The 19,275-nt window shown below is 46.3% G+C and overlaps 1 protein-coding gene across 1 annotated transcript in view; it reads left to right on the forward strand.

The window, feature by feature from the left end:
• XPR1 (xenotropic and polytropic retrovirus receptor 1) overlaps positions 1 to 18,405 on the forward strand; it is a 117,876-nt gene extending 99,471 nt beyond the window's left edge. Inside the window, exons 12-15 of the mRNA XM_085300973.1 lie at positions 8,414 to 8,580; positions 9,147 to 9,286; positions 10,130 to 10,351; positions 11,994 to 18,405. Of these exons, the coding sequence (XP_085157099.1) occupies positions 8,414 to 8,580; positions 9,147 to 9,286; positions 10,130 to 10,351; positions 11,994 to 12,054 (590 nt within the window). The 3' untranslated portion in view covers positions 12,055 to 18,405. The remainder of the gene's footprint in view (positions 1 to 8,413; positions 8,581 to 9,146; positions 9,287 to 10,129; positions 10,352 to 11,993) is intronic.
• Positions 18,406 to 19,275: the final 870 nt, after the last annotated feature.

Below are 19,275 nucleotides of genomic sequence, written 5' to 3' on the forward strand. Positions count from 1 at the left end.
AGTATATTGACAGTATTGCTGGCATAGCTGTTTCTGCTGCAGTCCCATTTAGAGCAGTATTCCAGAAGAATTCCCTCTTGTACAGAGTGCGTTGACATTAATGGGATAGGCTGGCATAGCTACAAGTGCCAGCCTGGGTTTAGTTCATCCCTTGGGATATGTTTCAGTCTTTGTAGGATTCAATGGTTATATTTAACCTTAGGTATTCAACTCTAATCGTAACACATTGAGAAACAGTGCAACTAGAGGTACGCAGCWGGAAAAAAAAATTTGCTATACTTCTTTGAGAGTGCTGTTTGCTGCTTAAGTGTTGCGTGTGATTTGTGCTGTAATTTTGTTCTGTAAAATGAGACACTTTTTGCTTTTTTTCTACAGTCTGTTATTTCTGTCTTACCTTCATGGCTTTTCATGGTGTTAGCTGAAATATGTCTGGCTCACAGCATATAGATTTGGCCTCTGTGCTTGAATAACTAAGCTTCTTGAGTCATTGGTAGTCTTCTGTTGTTTTCATGTTTTGTGTGATTTGCTGCTTCAGTGTGAGTGTTTCTGTGTTTCCCTTTATTTTTCAGGAATGTGTTACTGATCTTAAGCACAAGTACTAGGTTAAAATTGACTATATGGGATTTTATCCTTTAACTAGATGAAAGGATGAAAGATGTAGTGGTTTATGCTCAATTTTCATTTTTCATTTATGCACCTTAATGAAATCATTGTGGTCTGGTTGATGTCCAGCTGTTTATTAATTTTTGAGTTTCAGAGATAATCTGCATGGCTTGGAGATATAAGTGTCTCCTTCAGAACTACTCCCCTGCCCTTTCCGGATGCACTGAATGCTGGCTGTCATCAGCTTGGAAACCCAGTGGAGAGCCCTAGAGCTGTCTAAGGCAATAGAGCTGCCACATACTCTCTCATTAAAACAGTGCAGGCAATTGACAGTAATTAAAAATATAGATGTTAACTGAATAGGTGTCTCTAAAGAGCACTGCTTCTGTCGRTGCTCTTCCCATCGCTACAGAAACCGGCTTTGTGGGTTCTCCCACGGACCGTCACAKAGCAGCTCCTCTGGGGAGGGATGGTAACTTCCAGGTGGAGGAGGATAACTGATGGCAGGAAGGGGGAGAGGATGGTGACATTGTATCAAGATCTGCAGGAGAGTGTCTGAGTGCCTCCTGGCTGTGCTCTTCTCTGCCAGGTACAGTGCTGGTGGACACAGGCAGACTTGAGTATGTCATTTATCCRTTGTTGCTAACGTGCTGGGAACAGCCGGATGCAACCCCTGTAGAGTAAATTTGCTGGTAGTTGGAACAATAATTAGCTATGATCCTAAACAGTTGCAGCAGGAGACAAGAACAAGGTGATGTGAGAACTGGGAGAGCTGTATAAAATTATTTTTAGAGAAATCAGACATTGATGCAGTAGCTAATGACACCTTAAATGAGAAATGTAGTTTCATATCTAGTGAGCAGGGATAATTGGCAAGGCAAAATAAATGGACATCTGGAGTTCAAGTACAGTTCTTTTATTTAAAAAAGAAGAAGAAGAAGAAAGCAACTTGATCTTTTTCATGAAAGAGTGAAATTAGCAGCATTTGTGAGATTGTTTCCAGTTTTACTCTGTGTATGTTGGTACAGAATCTCCCATCCCCCTTTCTTCTCAGCACTGGAAGAGTTGTCAGCATGGCCCTGAGACGGATCACTTGATTTAGATGTGACAAGGGCCTTTTTTGAGAGCTTAGGCTCACYGCTAAAACAAACTTTGCCATGGGATTAGCTGTCTTTTTTTCTTAATACTTGCTGTTTTCCTGTGACTTGCATTGCCCAGCATACTGGCAGCTCTAGCAGGATGGTAATTTGGAGCCCAAATGTGCGATGTCTGTCACATTCCTGTGAGCCGGGACGAATTTTTTCTGAAACACTGTCATCCCGTGCCCAGGAGGCCGCCGGTAATGAGGGGTGTTCATTAGCCAGTCCTTCTGATCCTTTCCGTCAGCGCAGTGGCAGTGTCATTAGTGAAGATGCTGAGGCATTGCCACGGGCAAGCATTTCCCTGCTGGCCKCTGACCGCGTGCCAGCTCCGGCGCAGGCGTCAGCGGTGCCGGAAGCGAGCCTGACTTCTGAGCGGCTTCTTGTTAGCTCGTCCGATTGCTGAGATGCCGCTCCTGAAGCTGCGGCTTTGGGGACGAGCCGGGCCTGGCGGGAGCCCGCTCTGCAGCAAGCGGTGACCAGGGAGCGAGGAAGGGGAGAGGGCGGCATGTGGTCCGTGGGGGATGTGGGGGGCCTTCCTAGGCAGAATGATTTTTGGGAACTGCCACTGCACTCTGAACGTCAGCACAAATGAGGCATACAATCCCGCAGGGAGATTTCCCCGTGTTTTGTAGGCCTATAAATGTCAAGCGGGATACTTCCCAGTGCCAGCAGCAGCCTAGCTGTGTGGGAGAGGTGACCTTGGCATCCTACCAGCGGAGTGATTCATGCATTGCGTTCTGAAGCTTGCTGCTGTGAGAGAGATGAATTTTAATAGCTGGAATTTCAAAAATGGACTAGTAGTGCTGTTTATATCCCTTAATGCAGTGTTGAGTTAATGGTGACTGGAGAAGCGAGAACACTACTGATTAAGGTGTAAGTAGATGTAAGGTGTAAGTAGATGTAAGGTGTAAGGATGGCCTACTGATACCTTATTTCACAGGCACTTGAGGGAGAAGTCTTTTCTAAAGTATTTTAAGAAAAGCAGCCAGTTGCATCATGATTAAACAATTTTCCTTTCCAAGGCATACAGTCTTGGAGTTCTCTGGTGCTGCAGCAGTCTAGGAGATACAGTAACCCAACATTTATTTATTTTATTTGGATATTTTCTGCTGCTTTTGTATTTKGTAGGAATATATTGGGGGATCTCTGAAGGGAGGGTGTCAAGGGGACGGGGACAAACTCTTTTCAGTTGTCCCACGTGTCAGGACAAGAGGCAATGGGCAGAAATTGAACCTCAGGAAATTCTGCCTGACCGTGAGGGGGAATTTCTTCCCTGTGAGGGTGACAGAGCCCTGGACCAGGTTGCCCAGAGAGGTTGTGGAGTCTCCTTCTCTGGAGATMTTCAAGGCCYRCCTGGATGCAACCCTGTCTACCATGCTCTAGGTGACCCTGCTGAGCAGGGAGGTTGGACTAGATGATCTCCAGAGGTCCCTTCCAACCTTACTGGTTCTGTGACTTTATGATCTCAAAGCMCTTAGCAGTACTAGATGATACTGTATCACAATGTCTAAATTGCGTAGTGAAGGCCTTGATTACTACACTATTTCTAGTTGTGAATCCTGACGTCCCCATTAGAGAGACTACTGGCAAGTGGGCGGCAGATTGGAAAGCCCATCCTTCTCACGGTAGCAGTTAAACATYCGCAGATAACACTTCTCAAAAATGCTAGGGAAGACACCAGAAGAACAACAGATCAAATCAGTCATTACTGATGCGAGTCCTCTGTTTTGCAATTAAATGATGTTTCTCCTGATTGTGGGACATAAGCTACAAGACTGCTGTGACGTCTTGAAATTAAATGTAGTTGTCTTGTCCTACAAAGCAATGCAAGCCTGTACAGTATTTTTCAGTAACAGCGGAATTCAGGGATCTGCCTGTTTTACAAGTGTAGAATCTAAACAGAAGAGGAAATGAGAGATTGCCTCCTGACAGTTTTTCACTGTGCTGTATTGTGCTACTTTGCTTTAAATTGTGCCTTGAGGCTATAGTAGAAGTTTGCAGAATCCAACAAGAAGGTTGTTTGTTTGGAAGCGGATGGTATTTGACAAAGCCTGTCAGTGAGCAGTGGCAAGTCCTTCGTGTGCTCCTCTGGGTTATTTGGCTTTCTATCTGCATTAAGTCCACTGTCACGTCATGTCTTTACCGATGCTCAGTATAAAATGGAGATGCCTGCTAGCTGGACAGGAAAGGAAGCACTACTGCTATTTCTTCATTAATAYATCTACTTATTGAGGGATCTGTAATAGTGCATTTCAAACCATAAAGTGTTAGACAAAATTGCTTTGAGAATGCCATTCTGATGGTAGTTCTTCTGTAGATATGTCATTTCTGGCTGTCATGTGCCTTCCATTGTATTATGGGATAGAGTTAATGTGAAAACATCATTCACAGGCTTAACTGAGCAGCGGAGAGTGTACGCTCAGTTTTGCACTATCTCTTGGCTAGTCTGCTTTTAGTTCTTACCTTTTTGTTCTGATTCTGTTAAAATCTGTGATTGAAAGGCTCATCATCAAAAGAGACCGAATTTGGTATCCCTTGAAGAGGTTTTTAATTTCTACTGGAGGCAGAACTGTTCCAGCTCAGTCAGTCTTGTATCATGTAGCGGGGCTTACCTTGCTGTGTTTTCTGATAAAAGCTGTAAGAAGTCTGAGGTTATCACAGCTCTCGCCATCAGCAAGAACAACAGCCAGCTGCAGTGGCTGACACACTAGGAGTGCTTATCGAGGGCCATTGTGCTCTTATCCAGATCTTCAATAATACATGACATTGATTTTTTTTTCCTGTGTTGAATACTATATAGTGTTTACATTCCCCAGAATAATTCAACAGGGTAAACAGATAGTATTCTTTGGAGGTAAAGTCAATATTAACTGCATCCAGTATAGCATTTGCTATCYATCTGATGGAAAGGGACCTTTTTCTTGTCTGTGTTTTAGAAAGGGCTATAATTTAAGCAAGATATTATTCTCTCAAAATGTTAGTGAGATATTGTGTCCCCTGTGGCTGTTTTTAGAATCAAAGATATTTGTCTATCAGCAGTTTTTGCAGGCAGTAAATTCAGCTGCTAGAAGTACCTTTGGCTGTTTTTCTGGTTTGTGACTATTCACTGCTTCCGTTCAAAGGTTGAAGCCTTCATTATTTATCTCGTTGACCTTCTGGGGYAATTTGTAGGTGTATTTGTGCAAAGCATCTACTGGGAAAACTGAGGATGCTAATGGAAACTGTGGTGAAGGTTGCAAACATAGCCCATGTGATATACTGCTGTCCATAGTCTTTTCAGCAAACACTGCAGCAGGGCACAAGGAACCTGTATGGCCTCTGACCTGACTGAACACCTCCAAGTTGCGAAAGTGCTAATATGAACATACGTTTAAATCCGCCTCTTGGTAGCGGGGAGCGAAGCTGCAGCTGCAACTTCAGACGTAGAGATTTTGTGCTGGCAGTGTTTTCAGTCAGTTTTTGTGCATGCTATTTTGAGTAACTAGATTGTTTGGGAAGTTGTTGCATGGTGGTGCCCTTTCCAGCATTGAATCCAAAGGTTCTTCCTGTATCTCTTACTGGCAATTACATTGCAAAAGAATTAGTTTAGTCCATGGGACACTCAAGACTGGGACTCTTTCCTTTCTGGAAAGTTAAGTTCTACCAGGTGTCTAATGTGCTTCTCTCTTCCTGTATCCATCCCTCTCTGATCTGCTTTTGATGATTTTTAGCACATCGTTAAACAAAGAAGGACCATAGGGTGAAACAGTTCCTATTTAAATAGACCCTGACATCATCATAAGCATACTTAGCAACATGCTGTTCCTAGAAAAACTGGCAGACAAGTAGTAGATGGAACTTCTGGGCAGAATATCAATGCCTTGATTTTCCAGCCTCCTGAGCAGCACTGAAGAGGGCCGCTAGGACCAGCCAGTGGAGATTGAGATATAATTGCTTGCCTAGAGCAGTAACATATTTCTGTACACCAGCTGAATACCAATGAGGACAGAAGGAAGAAAGGTATCAAGCAGAATGGCAGGCAGGAAGAAAAAGAGGGTAAATGATTAAAGGAAGAGACTCAAATGGCAAAGCTGAAGACAATAGTCTTGTTCTGGGTAGGGCATTTTACCAGTGAGTGATTAGGTTTTGTGATGGAGTTTTTCAGGAGCTGAATGCATTATACAGCTTGTATGTGAGAAAGGAAGCAGGAGTTAAGGGGCAGGCAGCATGACCCCAGCTGCTAACGAAGAGACTGTTGTGAAGACRGGTTGAGGGAGAGGGGGCAGAGGCCGGGATAACAGACTGGGAACAGGCACATCCTTTGAAGGTGAAAGCTATTGCAGCAGGAGTCCATACTTGGCTCTTTCTCTTCCTCATACTCCTCTTTTCAGTACTTACACACAGTAACCTTTAAGGTAGTGTAGCTTTAAGCAGCATTAACATTTAAAATCACTTTGCTATGTAATTGCCAGTGTATGGTACAGTTTTGTTAGCTCTGGTTTCGCTGGCCGCCCCTTACATAGCTTGAGGTGAACCTGTGGGGCCAGACTGCCCCCTTCCTCAAGTGAAGGACTCTGAAGGAGCATCCTGTTGAACCACTATGTCTGCAGTGCCTGGCTCAGGCCATCGATGTGGCCAAGCACGTGGCACTGGATGGCACTGTCTGCACTGCCATCCCCATTTCTGCTCCCTGAAGAGGTGGYGTTGGACTCCATCTGCTTGAGTACTGTCCTTAGAAAAATAAAAAATCCAGCATGACCTAACTTAAAGCTAAGCTACCTATACAAAGAATGTGGCCTCAGAGGGCAGTCTGGAGCATATAGATGCTTTTAAAGCAATTAATTCCTTAAATATCTCTCTGAATTGTCCTTTAGGATCCTCTAGCAGGTGAACAGAGAGGTCTGATGAGCTAAAAATAATGTTGGAAAGCATGGGCTTAGTGGCTCTAAGTCGCTGAGCGTCAGCATCAACCTTTTCTTCCTCATGAAGTAATGCAGGGCAGACTTTGGAGAGATGGCTGGGACTGAATTGTATCTTACAGTAGAGCCCTAGTTGCTAAGCTTCAAAAACCTCACCTGTGTCCTGTTTTGTGGGCAATGCACTTTGAAAAAGGAGTGGTAAGGGTGGTTTAAAACAGCAGCATTAACATATCTGGTCATCAGAGCCYGTATTATGAAGGATATTTGTGCGTGCTTCCAGGTGACGTCATGGCACTGTCTGAAARGATAGTGTCGAGTGATGAGGTTAGATGGTTAGACCTGTTCCTTGCTAAAGCTGAATTGCAGGAAGATGAGGGACGCTGGTTAAATACTTGTAACCTTGCACAAAAGCAGAAAAGCTAGTCAAACCTGAAAGCTAAAGAAAATCTCTTGTCCTTTTCCTCTATTAATTTGTTCTTCACTGCAGATAGGCTTTGCTGCATAAATGATTTTAATAGGTTTGCTTTAGGGAGTGTGTTTTGAAAGGAGAATGAGTGTGTGTATTTGACCTATATCCTGCACATCATATCCAGAAAGCCTTAGAGGCATAATGGGAAAAATGTACTCTCACACCATGCCTCTCATTTTCACCTCCATTAATTTTATCGGATTGCCACATTACATTTATATCTTAATTGTTAAAAATGGAAAGGGAATGAAAGAGCAAATTGCACTGTTACTGCCCCTGTGAAAGATTCTGTTGTTTTAAAGCCACATATATGGAAGACACTGCTGTCACTTATGTTAGTGTGGCGTCAGTTTTGCACAAGAAACATTTTTATTGGCTTTGTTACAAAGAATCAGTGAATGAGCAATTTCAATCACTGCACAAAGAGAAGGAAAGATGCCTGATAGCAGTGAGATGCAAAATGTCCCAGCTTCAYAAAGCATTATACCGTGTTTTATTTTTATGAACTTGGTGACTCAGATATAGTTACTAATTAAAAAACAAAACAACAAAATAAAACAGAACTGATTGTTTTTTCCTAGGTGACTAATAAAAGGAAACTTATCCAAACTGGGGGAGTGATGTAACCTTTTCAGGTGGAACTGAGAACCTACTCGTAGTTACAGAAACATACCCACTAATAAGCAGACTTTGATCCTGCAGACCTGCTTTGTGCTCTGAATGGGAGTTTAGAATTCCATACTGAGTCGTCTTTAGGATTTGTACACACATGTTAATGTATCGCTGCTTTTTTTTTTTCCCTTATCACCATCACCTCTGAAACAGTTAATAAAAGTTCCTGTGTCATCCATCCTCTCTCAGGCCTTTAATAGACTAATTTACAGTTGTTTATATGGATATAAACTCAAATATTCTTTAAGAAACCCTACAAACTGATCATTGCCTCATTGCTTCTTCCTTTGTACAAGGCTGGGTCCTTTGTGAAATATGGCCCCCAGCTTCCACCTGCTGTTCAGAGTTAGAATGACAGGTCTAACACAAGTTCCAAGACAAGAAAAATGTTGAAGCAGATTTCAATTCCAAGTGCAGAACATTGAACAGAGTTTAAAGATGGAATTTAAATTATAATCTAAAAATGATTCTTGGTAAGGTCTTCAGTTGTTTCACATCAGCTAGCCATTTTCCAGGAATTGGGATAAAAGGAGCATTAACTACACTGATCAAGTCAGCCAGTGTATAGCTCTTTTAAGAAGCAATCTGCTTTAGGTTGAACAGAAGTATGCTGTTTTTCTCTTTTCCAGCTAAAAAACACAGTGATACCCAAGTGTTCTTCTACCTGTGGATTATCTTCTATTTCATCAGCTCCTGCTATACCCTTATTTGGGATCTGAAGATGGATTGGGGTCTCTTTGACAAAAATGCTGGTGAAAATACCTTTCTTCGAGAAGAGATTGTCTACCCACAGAAAGTGCGTATGCAGCCTGCTCTTACTTTAGAGAAAATCTGTATATGCCTGCTGCTTCTGTAACAGGATAGCTGTATCTACAATGAGAAGCTACACAAACATAAATTGATTTTAAAACAGATCTTACCACATCTGTACAAAGCTTTTGTGTAGACCACTGGTGAGTTCTGTTATCTGAACGGCCTGTGGTGCTTTCCAGGTTGGCAGCAGATGGCCCAAGAAACTGGTTCTAACAGTAGTGTACTATCATGTTTCTTCCAAGTTCACAGGTGTGTGAATGTGTGGGAGATGCTGATCATTTGCAATGAATTCTGGGTTTATTAGAGTCTTTTCCCCAGGGATGGAAAGTATAGGGAAAGGAAGAAGTGTTACTGCATCTTTCTTACAAAAAGCCTGCAGATGCTGATTGTGAAGCCAATCTGGAATTCATTTCCTAGCTTTCAAGTATACAGAAATTAAACTTAAAAGTTTAGAAATTTAAAATTTAAGCTTACAAACCTGCCTGTTCTTGAAGGTGTGAGCCAGTCRGTCTGTAAGATGACCTGTGCTGTTTCTATCTTGTTCTTCAGGCTTACTACTATTGTGCCATTGTAGAGGACGTGATCCTGCGTTTTGCCTGGACAATCCAGATCTCCCTCACTTCCATGCAAATCTTTCCGTATGCTGGGGACATAATTTCCACTGTCTTTGCCCCACTTGAGGTTTTCCGGTAAGGCTGCTTGGCTGAACAGTTCATTTCTATTTTACATTTTTATTACTTGTATAACGTCAGCACAGTGGGAAGTGCTTTGCTGCTTTGACACAGAAAGCTTCAGGTCCTTGAAAGACTAGGCGTTGCAGAAACGTTTAATTCAAGCAGTGTGCTGGCTGATGAAGGCTCTGCAGTGCTTTGCAGGAATGTGAGTGTGGGTCCTTTATGCTGTGCCTCATGTTTTCTATAAACCTAGACCTAATCTTGAGTTTTGTGATTACTAAATTTCTCCTTAAAGTTGCCTTATTGGTAGAAGCAGTTGAAATTTCACTTGATGCTACATTTACAATTTTTCTYAACTCCCTGCTGTTTTTCTAAATACTAATTTGGATTCTACATCATTGCTTTTGGTCCTGTAAGGTTTCAGTGCACTTTCTGCATGCACTGTAGCTGGAGCCTCCCCCAGCCTCTTGAGATGAATAACAACTTCAAGCTGAACATCACTTATGTATRTGATGGATGTTGCAATATACCTTTCCATTCACTTGCAATGCTTGGCTACCTCTGTGCTATTCAGACAAGAGAACTGATCACTGGTAGAACAACAAATAAGCTCTACCAAATCTGCTATTCTCCAGAGAGTTTGGGCTACCTCTGATGGGAAGATGTTGTAGCAGGTACTGCTGTTGCTGTTTCTCTCCATCACGCCAATGTGTTTCTCAGAGGCAGTTTGTGATCAGTGAGAAAGTTCAGTGATATCTGGGTGACTGTGCCAGTGCTCTGCCAACCGTGGATGATGCCTGTAAAAGTGGAAGTGAACTGATGAATTTTTTTTTCTTTTTTTTTTTTCCCCCTATCTAGACGGTTTGTGTGGAACTTCTTCCGGTTGGAGAACGAGCACCTGAACAACTGTGGTGAGTTCCGTGCTGTGCGGGACATCTCTGTCGCACCTCTCAACGCCGATGATCAGACACTCTTGGAGCAGATGATGGACCAGGAAGATGGTGTCCGAAACCGCCAGAAGAACAAACAGTGGAAGCGCAGCCAAAGCGTGTCCTTGCGCAGACCTCGTCTTGCTTCGCAGTATGTGTTGTCTGTCCTCTAGCACAACAAACCAAATCTTGCGTTGGGCTGCCTGTTGTTAATGTAAGGTGGCTATTTAAGGCTTTGAAGTATTGGGTACTTGAGCTAAGACCTCAGCTGAAATAGTCCTTCAAAGGAAGGACAGGTCCAATTTCTAAGTAAATATGCGTCTGCTGCAGAGCTCATGCGTCTTTTACATCACCTTTGGGTCCTCCACAACCACTGAGAAAGGGAGTTTCCCAGAGGAGGGCCCTTCTTGCAAAAATAGCTTGTAGCAGTTGCCAGAGGTGATGTTTCCACACCTGGAAGAGAGGTTCTCTTCAGCTAGCCTTTCCCAGACTTCAGACTGCCCCAAGTTCTCAAATATCATTTGATTAAGATTTCATAACTGAGATCTCAGACCCTTTCTTCTCCCAAGTCTAAAGCCATGTAGGTATTCTTTCTACTTCTTCCCCACCCTGAATTTTTACGCCCTAAGCATTTTCTCATATTGCACCTGCACCTGTAGACTACTTGTCTTCACTGCTCTAAGTGCCGCAGGGTGCTCCAGTGTCCAGGCACCACTTTTTTTTTTTTTCCTGATGCACTGCTCCTGAGCCCTCCCCCTTAGTGAATAGGCAAACGTGGGCTCCCCTGGGTTAAAGAAGCACAACATGTAAAGTGTGTTGTGTAATCACTACAGTACATCTCCCTGTTTCATCATTGCCTGGGAGGAACAGATGGGAGAAAAGGAGGCAATAGGCGTTGCGTAAAGGATGTACTCTGGTTGGAGTTACAGCCTTGGGCCTGCTTGTCTCATCTGTGCTGGCTGTGAGGCTATTAGAGACTAAAAAACTTGTTGCAGAGAGGATGTGGACAAAAGGCGTGTAGAATTCGCTAAGACATCTCATGTCCTTTCTCTTCATTTTCTTTCCATGCCCCAAAGATAGGATGGAGAAAAAGGAGTAGGATAGCCCGAGTTCTGCAGAAGGGTGCAGTCCATCTAGCCAGGATCCACACCAAACAGAAGCCGAAACCTGTGTTGTCTGTTCATCGTGTTGCTCCTGGAATAAGGAAACTGGTGTGGTTTCCGAGGCATGATGCCACACTGTTCTGCTCCAGCAGCCCTGGCCGAGCAGTGGTCAGCCGTGGAGGCTGATTTAAATAAATAGATTTAAGGCTCCATTTATCCTTGAGACATATGATGAACCGAGACATGTTGAGCATGTTATTAAACACACTGCTGCGCCTTTGCGTAGCACAATGACAGATTGAACAGGGACATTTGCTCTGATTTGCAGTGTCTGCTGCAGGGTTTTATGGACTCCTGCACCGACAAGTGGATGGATGCACCCAGCAGTGCCAGAACGTTTCCGGCCCTGTCCCTTGCCGGCACAGCCCGGCAGAGGGCATTGTATGTGCGCGGGAAGCAGCCTGCCTGGTGTCGGGAGGGGGACTGGGAGAGAGATGCTAAGGGACAGCTGGTGCATGTCTATATGGCTCTTCTGTTCCCAGTGAGAATAAGGGCGTGCAAAACAATTCCAGTAGCCTGCTTATTCCCTATCAGTGTAAGAAAGATTTGCAAGTGCAGTGTGGTTTTATTATCTGTGGCTAGTAATGGGGTTTTCTTCTCAGAGTGCTCTTTGTTTTGTTTTTTTCCTAGGTCCAAGGCTCGTGACACTAAGGTATTGATAGAGGACACAGACGATGAAGCAAACACATGAAACGGCCACAGTCTCTTATTCTGCATCCCTTATTTTCTCGTTCTATTCCCCTTTTCCCCAAGTAACCCAATCTCTGGTACAGTTCCAGCTGAAAACAGGAGAAAACACTGAACATGTTTTCCGAGCTCTTCCAGACCGGATCCTATGGACTCCAACAAGCTCACTGTGTTTTGTTTCTTTTCTTCTGGGTTAATTTTGATTTTCTATTTTAAAAAATAAAATATTTTACTTCGTTTTGCCAATCAAGAGGACAGTTCAGGAAAGAAGGATTGTTTACAGTCTCAACAAGGACATACAAACCTATCTGGATGAAGAAGCATCATAGGGACTCCCTAATGGGACAGCGCCGAGAGCATGCTCGGTTTCTGCTTGGCCCGGTTTTGACTGGTTGAAACCGGACTTAGGTTTTTAAATCTGATTTTTTTGTTTTTGTTTTTTTCCTTCATATCCAGCGCTGAGGCACTGGCTGCACTTGCAGGGAAAGTGCACTTAGAGCAGTATCTTCATTCATGAAGCTACTTTTTAATTTGATGTAACTTTTCTTATAATTTTTTGGAAATATGATGTATCTGTTGCATATAGTTTTCACATTATTTATGAAACTTAACAACCATATGAGAGTGATTTTGAGTCCTGTGCAATGAAGGTTGTAACGGTAAAACAAAGCCGGGAATGTAGACTTAGATCTCTAAGGTTATGGGGTTATGCCCTGCAAATACCCCCCCTCGTGAGACAACTTGCACCCGTTTACCTTTTATCTCTTACTTTCTTTTCAATTTTATTTTAAACCAAAGTTTCTCTTTCTAATTTTTAGTTGCTGCTACTGCTTCAGATGCCTGGGCATAGCTCGTGTGCCAGTTCATCCCCAACTTTCCATGCAACTGTATGAAAGTAGTGCAAATTATCCTAAAACCTTTTTAAAGGAGAGTTAGGTCTTACCAGTAGCACAAACAGCCAGGGTAGACTGAGGGTTGAGAAATTCATTGCCAGATCAAAAGCTGCTTTTCAAAGCCTTAATATTCACTGAATAAATCGAGGGCACGATCCATCGCATGCCAAGCAGGGCGCTTTTCTGGTATTCTCCTGCAGCTTTGTACAGCAAAAACGAGGTGGGGCAAGGTGAGGACAAGATCCTTCCTGTGGGCAGGGCGGGGAATTGAGCAGGCTTTGGTTCAGGGGTGGTTGTGCTTTGGGGAGCTGCCATGGAGCAAGAAAAGGACTGTGTTGTGCCCACCTGATAGGGAAATTGAAGTTGAAATAAAAGGTCCYCTCGTGATACCTGTTTTGCCCGACTTTGGCAAAAAGATGCTGTCAGGCGTTGTCCCAGCACACTTTCCCATGGTTTGGTTGCCTTTTATGCCCTTTGCCCGGTCTTAACACCCCGCTTCAGAAAGTGTGATCCTACTGAGCAGACTCAGGTAAAGGGCATCCGAACTGCTGAGCAAGTTATGTAGAACAGTGATGATAACTTGATACTGGTCTCTTGTCCCTTAGAAGAAGAAGCGTGCGTGGGGCGGCTGCGCTGCGCTGCTGCGGGCTCTGGGTGCACGGAGTCCCGGCGCGCATCGCCTGCCCCGCTCCTGCTCAGTGTAGTGTCAGTGGCTGAAGGAGGCTCCTCAGTTCCCTTGAGGCCTGTGTCCAGCCCGGAGCTGAACTGCACGGCCGGGACTGCTGAAGTTTGTCGTGTCGGTGTGGGCACAGTCCCCGGGACTGCAGCTCTCCTTCCTTAGTAACCACCTTTCCTCATGTCCCGGCTCTTTGGCAGCTGTCGCCAGCCACATGTAGCTACTGTTAGGACTGCAACTGAGAGTTGAAACTCTTAAAGTAGGATCCTTGTGTTGATGTCTGTCCATGGARTTGTCTAGTTTTGACAAAGGGATGGTAGAAGTCCCTGCTTGGCTGCTGTTCGGTTGTTATTTTTTCATTAGCTAATAGCATGGTTTCTCACGTGGCTGGTGCATTGCATTTTCTCAGTTTGCCTGCTGTGCCTCTTGCCCGGAAGAACTGAAGAAGGAAACTTAGTTTTTATTCGTTTAATTTTTAAAAGATTAAAATAACTTAAGTGGTAGTGAACCAGTGCCCCTTGACAGAACAAGGGCAACATTGCAAAATTGCAGCTACCTACGCTTCTGTGACATGCTCTAAACTTACCAAGAAACCCTGATGGACCTGCCAGGAAATGCCTCTGCTCCATCGTTGATCTGCTGGCTGTGATTGTGTCATGATGGTGGAGTAGATGATGTGCGYGTCGTGTCGCCGCTCCCACGCGGGTAGCTGCTGCATCAGCCTCGGTCCGCTCTGGCGGGAGAGAGCCCGATCAGCGGAGGCTGGCAGGGAGCTCGGCTCCTCAGCTTTTTGGTGCCCGGGAGTCTGGCTTCCCTTGTCTAACTCCCTGAGGAGTGTTGCTCGTAGTAAACAGAGGTTCCTGTTCATATGGAAGTGGAGTCTGGGATGTAAAGCCCCTTAAAATACTGCGTTGATTTATTTTTATTTTTTTTCCCTTGGCGTTGCAGCAGTTGTTGCTGTGTTCAAACCTTTGGTGGGTGCACAGAGAACGGGGCGCGCTCTGACGCGGAAGCCAACTAACTAATAGGGTATTTTCGGCAAACAAGAATCGTTGCAGAACAGCGAAGCCATACGTACCCGTGGGCGTTTTAAGAGGAGGGTAGCCACACCAAGGGGAGCAATCCAAAAAACCCCAAACAACTGTTGTTGCTTAAGCAAGTGGTGCGTTATAGAAAGAAATGGAGCTTACTAGTAATTCTTCCTGTGAGGGGGAATGAAAACAAAATACTTTGCAGCTTGGTACAGAGAGCAGTTTTTTAAAGTGACACAAAACCGCTAGGAATTCTCTGCCTTCCTGAGCTCGGCTGGGGAGAGGTGGCTGTGTTTGGGTGGCCTGCTTCTCACGTTAGTGAGAGATAGTGCAGGATCTTATGGTTTGATTCCCTAACCTGAAAGGAAGGATCAAGTTGCAAATAATTAAAATTTTTATTCTGTAGTTTATCAAATCCTTACGGAAAGCAAGAATTCCATATGTCCATCTGCTGCTTCAACCTCTCCTCTTCCCTGCTCTGCTCTTTCCCTTCCCTGTTTTTTCTGTCTTTGCTGCCAGAAAAAAAAATAAGAAAAAGGGGAGGACATGTGCTACAGTTAGCAAGTGTTATCTCCTAAAATAAAACATCATCCCTTTTGGCAGTGAAGATGCTCTCTGTGAGGAAAGTAGCCTGAATTCCTGGAAGCATGGCTTTAAAAGAATCCCATTTCCCTGGTGCTGCATGTGTGTATTCCCTACCTACCAGAGATTTCTGAGAAATCTGGAGTGCAGATTCTTCCCAAGAGTTAGCACTAAAAACAGGATGGCTCTGAGTCTGTGATAACATCTGGCCAATAAAATGAGCTATAATAAAGCAGAACAGATGGCGATAGAAAATTGGTCCTTCGCTCCTTGTGAACAGTCTGCAAAACAAGAGTGAGAGAAGATGGTAGTCCTAGGATGACTTAATTTCATGAGCGGGCTTTGTAAATTGAACTGAAATGGGTATTTGAAAACACTGCTGGAGAGAGAAAAGCAGGATGATAATCCAGAAGGGGAGGGGGAGCAGAACAAAAAGGAGCTGAGCTGCTTTATCCAGTGCTTTAGGCATTGGGACATTGCTAGAAAACTGGTCTCAGCTTCTGAAAGTAGAACCTGTGACTTGGTGGGACTGAGGTTTGCCAGAGGCTGTGGTTTGTGCTTGGCTCTGAGGAGGGCGGAGGCCCCGTCTTCTCTGGTTGAAGGCCTTACAGATGGTCCCATCTAAAGGGAGGAGATGCCACAATATGACCAGTGACTGCTGAGGTTGGCCAGCACCCTTAGATGAACTCATTCCCCAATGCTTTCCATCCTTCCTGCTCTTCCAAGGATTTTCCAGGGGCAGGAGATTAGGATTTGGGGGTTGCAGGTTGTGATCTGCAGCATCCAGAGTTTATCTGCTAGCTGGAGTTCCCTGCATTGCCTCCAGCTCCCACTGCTTTCTGCGGCTTTGGGGCTGCATGAGCAGCAGATAGTCATCAAAAACCATGTCCTCCCCCTGCTTTGCAGAGGAGGATGCCTTGGTCTGTGGATGAATCCTTCTGAAAGGAGCAACGAAGCTGTGAGGATTGGAGGGGGAGAATAACACCTTAGTCATAGGGCAAGTTTTGGCTTTATAGAACTAGATTTGGCAAGCAAGGGTAGAAATGGGTCAGCCTATGCTGGGCTCCTTCTGTCAGCCTCAACTGCTGATTTTGCACCACATTTTAGGAATATATTTGAAGCATTCATGGCTGTAATCTGGCCCTATCAAAAAGCTCCTACCTCTCAAATGCAGTATGTTCCCAAAAAGTCAAATGTTGCCTGCCTTACGCTTTCCCCTGCCCTTCTGGCCGTTCTTGTTCTGTCGGCATCTTTGCCCTTGCTGTTTTTCTGAAGATAATGACACAGGTGACATGAAGAGAAGACGGGCGGCAACTTTCAGCATAAAACCATGGGGAAAAATATCTCGTGCAGCAGTGAGTTTTTTGTCCTTTCTCTAGGAGACGGAGGCTGCTCTTGCTTCCCTGGTCATTGGCTCTCGGACTGCTTGTTCTGACTCTGGCTGCTGCCTGCTGAGGGCCAAAAAGAACCGGGGGTGCCTCACTCCCTCGGAGGAGCCCTCGCCGGGCTGGACCTCCCCGCTGAAGGGGAGAGGAAGAACACGCWGGGCTTCGTGGCGCGGCCGGCAGCAGTGTTTGCGGCCGTGGCTGTTTGTGCGCGTGCAGGGAAGAGGCGAGGAAGGGAGAGTGTGGTCCTGGTGCAGGTCAGGAGATGAAAGTTGCTGGGATTTTACTGCAAATCTTCTGAGAAGCAGTGGAGATGCAAAGTGTTCCAACTTCGTCTGTGTTCTGAGCACCCAGGTAACTCTGACCTTACCCTGGTAGGTTGCTGCTGGGTGCCTCTTGCTTTGGCGCTGGCGTGCACCCCGGGCCTGCGCAGAGCGGGTGGTTCGTGGCCGTAGCACTAGGCCCTCGTGTTTGGAAATGCCTCTGGGGTTCTGGTGGCGTGCGGTGCCTGGCTGGAGGGCAGGCGGGTGGCTTGGCTCAAGCGTTGGAAGCACAAAACCAGTTTTGCTTGAGAAGCTGAGCTCAAGTGCGGTGTCCCGGCCCTGTGTCCTCCCTTCTCTCTTCCACGGTTCTGATTTGCACTCACAGGGGGAAGAACATCTTCTGCCTTAAACATTTTTCATTTTTGTTTTTATTCCAGAAGGCTGTTGGATTATTTGGTCTCCTTGGAAAAGGAACTGGGGCTCCTAGGGAAGGTCATTGTGGTAACCCTATGCCAGTCATAGTTGGTCTCAGTGGTTCTTTAATGAAACTTTGCCTCCCTTACGCGATGCCATGCATCTGACCCGAGTACTGCACTTTGGGACAAGGGTGTGAGCTGCCACCACTGTGGGCTTAAACTAGCGCGTCATCGTACCCTGGGGGTTTCAGTCGCGGCTGCAACCTCGTGGGAGAATCACGGGGGCTGCGAGAGACGCGTGGGTCTGGGGAGGGGGAGAAGAGGAAAGGGCCTTGGGTGCTGGCACTGTTCGGACAGCGGTGCCCCAGCCCTGCGCCCGTGGGCTGCGCTGGCCTGGATGTGCCCGGCGCGGTCCTGGTGAGATGGAGGCGAGAGGCACCCACCAGACACACCGCGGCGTGAAATTCCCGCGAGCTCTTGCAACCAAATTGTGACCTCCTTGCTCCAGACGGTAAATTTGGCAGCCTGTTAACGCATTTGTGACTCTCTTACTATCCTGTAGATCCTCCTGTCAAATGAACAGTGTTTGGAAGGGGCCTGGGGGGGGGAAATGCGTTCGCCTCTTCCAAAATTTCCCCCTTGTCCCGCTGCCATCTTCCTCTCCCCCTCTCCCCGCTGTGTTGGTCTAAATGATTATCCTATGAAGCCCTGAACTGTAGATGTCAAAAGTAATTATGGAATGTGATTAGTCCTCTGTGGGTGCTCTCTTTCTTTCCTCCTCCCTTCTCTTTTGCTATCCCCTTCTCCACTCTTCTTTTTGGCTAAGTGGAAAAGGTGAGGACAAAGAATTGCCGCTTGCTTGGACTCATGATGTATCTGTGACTGCGCTATTAGCTGTCTCCTCTTTCCTTCCCGAATGGATATAATTTTTGAAGTGTGGAATACCCTTCTTGATAAGTAGGTTAAAAAAAATGCACAATGTGATACTGTTTCATAGTTTCTAGGTGGTTGTATAAAGCAAAGTTACTGTGATTGTGTTTTTAAAAGGAAAAAGTGATTGGTTACTAAATCTGTCCTTTTTTCATTATTACAAGCTCTTTGTTTTCCAATGATCTGATGGCTCTTTTGTGTCCTCCTCCCCTCCCTCCGGAGTCGGGCAGCCGTAATTTCTGCCGTCTGGTTTATTCGAGGGGGTGCGTGCGCGCCCCGGACCGCGGCACGGCTGGGAGCTGGGGCAGGAGGCGCGCGTAACGTGTGACGCTTTAGGAGCAGGTCTCGGAGGCCGTGGAGCCCCAAASCACGGTCCAAAGCCGCTGTAAGCGGCTGTTCAAAGCTCCTGTGACGTGGGCTGCGGGGCTGCGGGGCAGCCAGCGGCTGGGCCCGCTCGGGAAGCGCCAGGAGAAGCGGTGCGCGGGCCGGTCTGCGCCTCCGGGAGGGCTCCGGCCTCGGGGAGCCTTCGGTGGCCCGTCTCGGCCCGCGCTGGTGAGGCGGTGGCTCCGCGCGCCAGGCGGCGGGGCCCGCGGGGAGGCCCGGCCGCGCGTTGTCTGGGGTCTGCGTTCCCGTTTCGTTCCGTTTAAATCCCTTCGTCGGTCCCTTGCAAGCAATCTTGCTCCGGAAGAGAGCCGGCGCCTCGAGATTAACCTCGGCCCACTCCCGTGCGGCGCCGGCCCTCGGCGCTCTCCCCGCGGCCCGCGCCGGCGCCCCGGGGCGGTGTAAGGAGACGCGAGTGGTCTCCTGCCGCTCGCCCCGGCGGGGCCAGGCGCGGCCGGAGCCGGGCGGATTAAAACAATTTCATAATCCTGGTGATTTCCTTTGCATCGGGATTATGAAAGCAATCACGAATATCAACAGCCGCGGCTTAAAGGGCCGCCCGGCCGCAGCCGCCCGCGGCCCCGGGCGGGACGAGGCCGCAGCCCCCGCGTCCCCCGCGGCCATGGCAGCCTGAGGGCGCCCAGGTGAGCGGAGCCGCCACCTCCTCC

Source organism: Rhea americana, unplaced genomic scaffold, assembly GCF_003343005.1.
Source record: "Rhea americana isolate MKP2758 unplaced genomic scaffold, rheAme1 scaffold_17, whole genome shotgun sequence".
In the NCBI taxonomy this organism is placed as follows: domain Eukaryota; kingdom Metazoa; phylum Chordata; class Aves; order Rheiformes; family Rheidae; genus Rhea; species Rhea americana.